Source organism: Colobus angolensis, unplaced genomic scaffold, assembly GCF_000951035.1.
Source record: "Colobus angolensis palliatus isolate OR3802 unplaced genomic scaffold, Cang.pa_1.0 Scaffold44, whole genome shotgun sequence".
NCBI lineage: Eukaryota > Metazoa > Chordata > Mammalia > Primates > Cercopithecidae > Colobus > Colobus angolensis.
The window spans coordinates 2,007,359-2,009,944 of NW_012117821.1; the positions used below are offsets into that span (position 1 = coordinate 2,007,359).

Sequence of the window (2,586 nt, forward strand, 5' to 3'; positions counted from 1 at the left end):
CAGGATGGTCTCGATCTCCTTACCTCGTGATCCACCCGTCTCGGCCTCCCAAAGTGCTGGGATTACAGGCTTGAGCCACCGCGCCCGGCCCCACCATTTTTTTTTTAAGTAAAATAATTCTTAATTTAGACAGGTCTTTTTGCAACTTTAGACAAATACCTAAATACTTTATATTTATTTCATGTTGACTTCACATTAGTGGAGAACTGTTTTTCTAGCAGTGCACTAGTGGAACTGAAGTGCATTAATTTTAACCACAATTTTATTTCTTGAATAATGCTGCTCTTCCTGGCCGGGTGCAGTGGCTCACACTTGTAATCCCAGCACTTTGGGAGGCCAAGGCAGGTGGATCACCTGAGGTCGAGCGGTTCGAGATCAACCTGGCCAAGATGGTGAAACCCCGTCTCTACTAAAAATACAAAAATTAGCCATGCGGCTGGGTGCAGTGGCTCATACCTGTAATCCCAGCACTTTGGGAGGCCGAGGTGGGCAGATCACTTGAGGTCAGAAGTTCAAGACCAGCCTGGCCAACATGGTGAAACCCCATCTCTACTAAAAATACAAAAATTAGCTGGGCGTGGTGGTGTGTGCCTGTAATCCCAGCTATTTGGGAGGCTGAAGCAGGAGAATCGCTTGAACCCGGGAGGTAGAGGTTGCAGCAAGCCTAATTGGAGCTACTATACTCCAGCCTGGCTGACACAGTGAGACTCCATCTTAAAAAGAAAAAAGAAAATTGGTAAACAAATACAGTTTCAAACATAAAATGGAGCCAGGAAAAGGCTCGAGACACCCCGCACTGTAGCCCACCTGTGCGAGCTGCTTCATCCCACACGGGCGGCTGAGGAGGACGCACAAACTCCTCCAACGTTTTCCCAGCAAAGCTGAGAGGGTCACACGGTCAGTCCCACAACTCACCCAGTGGCTCAGATAAAGAAGAAGTGGACCGAGCGCTGGGGGAGGGTGCTGGTCTGTTTTTCTGTTTTCGGGGTTTGGACCAGGGAAGAACAGCCCCAGCAGGCTCCCAGGTGGAGCAGCTCAGCCCCAGGCTGTGCCTCCCTGGCCGCCCTGCCCTGCCCTGCCGGACCTCGGCCCTGAGGCGGGGACCAGGCCCGCAGGTGGTCACTCCCACACCGTGGCTGTCTCCTGTCAGACACCACAGGTACGCCTGGAAATGGCGCCACACCTCACTTACCGCGTCCACGGTTCCGCCCATCAAAATAAACTCCTTTGTGATGATTTCTACCATTTCTCGAACCTGTGAAGAAGGGCAAGGTGTGACAGTGTGGCCTGCGCCCGCCAGCCTGCTGACCCGTCTAGATAGGGACGCCCAGGTCTGGAAGGGCAGCCGTGCTGCGGACGGTGGCAAGTGGGGCCTTCACCTGTCTTGGGTCGGCGCTGGCATGGATGCAGAGGAGGCCAGTGTCCTCGTAGCTGTGGTGGTAGGAGGTCGCGTTATACATCCAGTGGTGCCTGGGAGGAAACGAGAGTCACAGGAGTGAAGGGGAAACCAGAGAAAAGTCACCTGGAAGGTGGCCTCATGGTCCAAAAACACACCTGGCCTGGCCTGAGGATTCAGAAGAGTGCAACCAACCTGTTGAGCACATTGAGGTAGAGCCTGGAAAACATGCCCTTGCCGGGCCCGCCAGCCGAGAAGGAGCCGCCTCCGCCCATCATCATGTTCAACACCGCAAAGGGGATGAAGTCCTCCTCCTGCAGGGATGGAGGGCAGAGCTGGCTGAGCCGCCCATGAAGTGTCAGGAGCGCTGTTGGACACCAGGCACGGAGGGCAGAGCTGGCTGGGCAGCCCACACTGGGTCAGGAGTGCCACTGGATGCCAGGAATGGAGGACAGAGCTGGCTGAGCTGCCCGGACTACGTCAGGAGCGCCGTCGGACGTCAGGGACAGAGGGCGGAACTGGCTGAGCAACCCACACTGCATCAGGAACGCCATCAGACCCAGCACTAGGACTCACCAGGAAGGAGCAGCTCTCCAGTCCAACCATGATGTGCGTGAGCTCGGGGATGGGGGTCGGGCCCAGGCTGACATTGGACATGTCTCTTTCTAGCTGTAACCAAGAAAACAAGCAAATGTTGCCATATGAAAAACAGCGAAGGCTCGCAAACCCCAGATCAGATCATCCTCAGAGTGGTTACACAGAAATCCATTGCCAGCCAGGCACGGTGGCTCATGTCTAAAATCCCAGCACTTGGGGAGGCCAAGGTGGGCAGATCACTTGAGTCCAGGAGTTCAAGACCAGCCTGGGCAACATGGCAAAACTCCATCTCTACCAAAAATGCAAAATAAATAAATAAATAAATAAATAGATACAGACTGGGCACAGTGGCTCACGCCTGTAATCCCAGCATTTTGGGAGGCCGAGGCAGGTGGATCATGAGGTCAGGAGTTTGAGACCAGCCTGGCCAACATAGTGAAACCCCATCTCTATACAAAATTTAGCCAGGCCTGGTGGTACTCAGGAAGCTGAGGCAGAAGAATCACTTGAACCCAGGAGGCGGAGCTTGCAGTGAGCCGAGATTGCACCACTACACTCCAGCATGGGCAACAGAGCAAGGCTCCGTCTCAAAA

General features: G+C 54.3%; 1 protein-coding gene across 2 annotated transcripts in view; it reads right to left on the reverse strand.

Moving 5' to 3' along the window:
- PMPCA (peptidase (mitochondrial processing) alpha) overlaps positions 1–2,586 on the reverse strand; it is a 14,735-nt gene that overhangs the window by 3,714 nt on the left and 8,435 nt on the right. For both annotated transcript variants that reach the window (XM_011957290.1, XM_011957289.1), the window contains 4 exons: positions 1,973–2,065; positions 1,592–1,710; positions 1,380–1,470; positions 1,193–1,255 (listed from right to left, as the gene is read on the reverse strand). In XM_011957290.1, the coding sequence (XP_011812680.1) occupies positions 1,193–1,255; positions 1,380–1,470; positions 1,592–1,710; positions 1,973–2,065 (366 nt within the window). The remainder of the gene's footprint in view (positions 1–1,192; positions 1,256–1,379; positions 1,471–1,591; positions 1,711–1,972; positions 2,066–2,586) is intronic.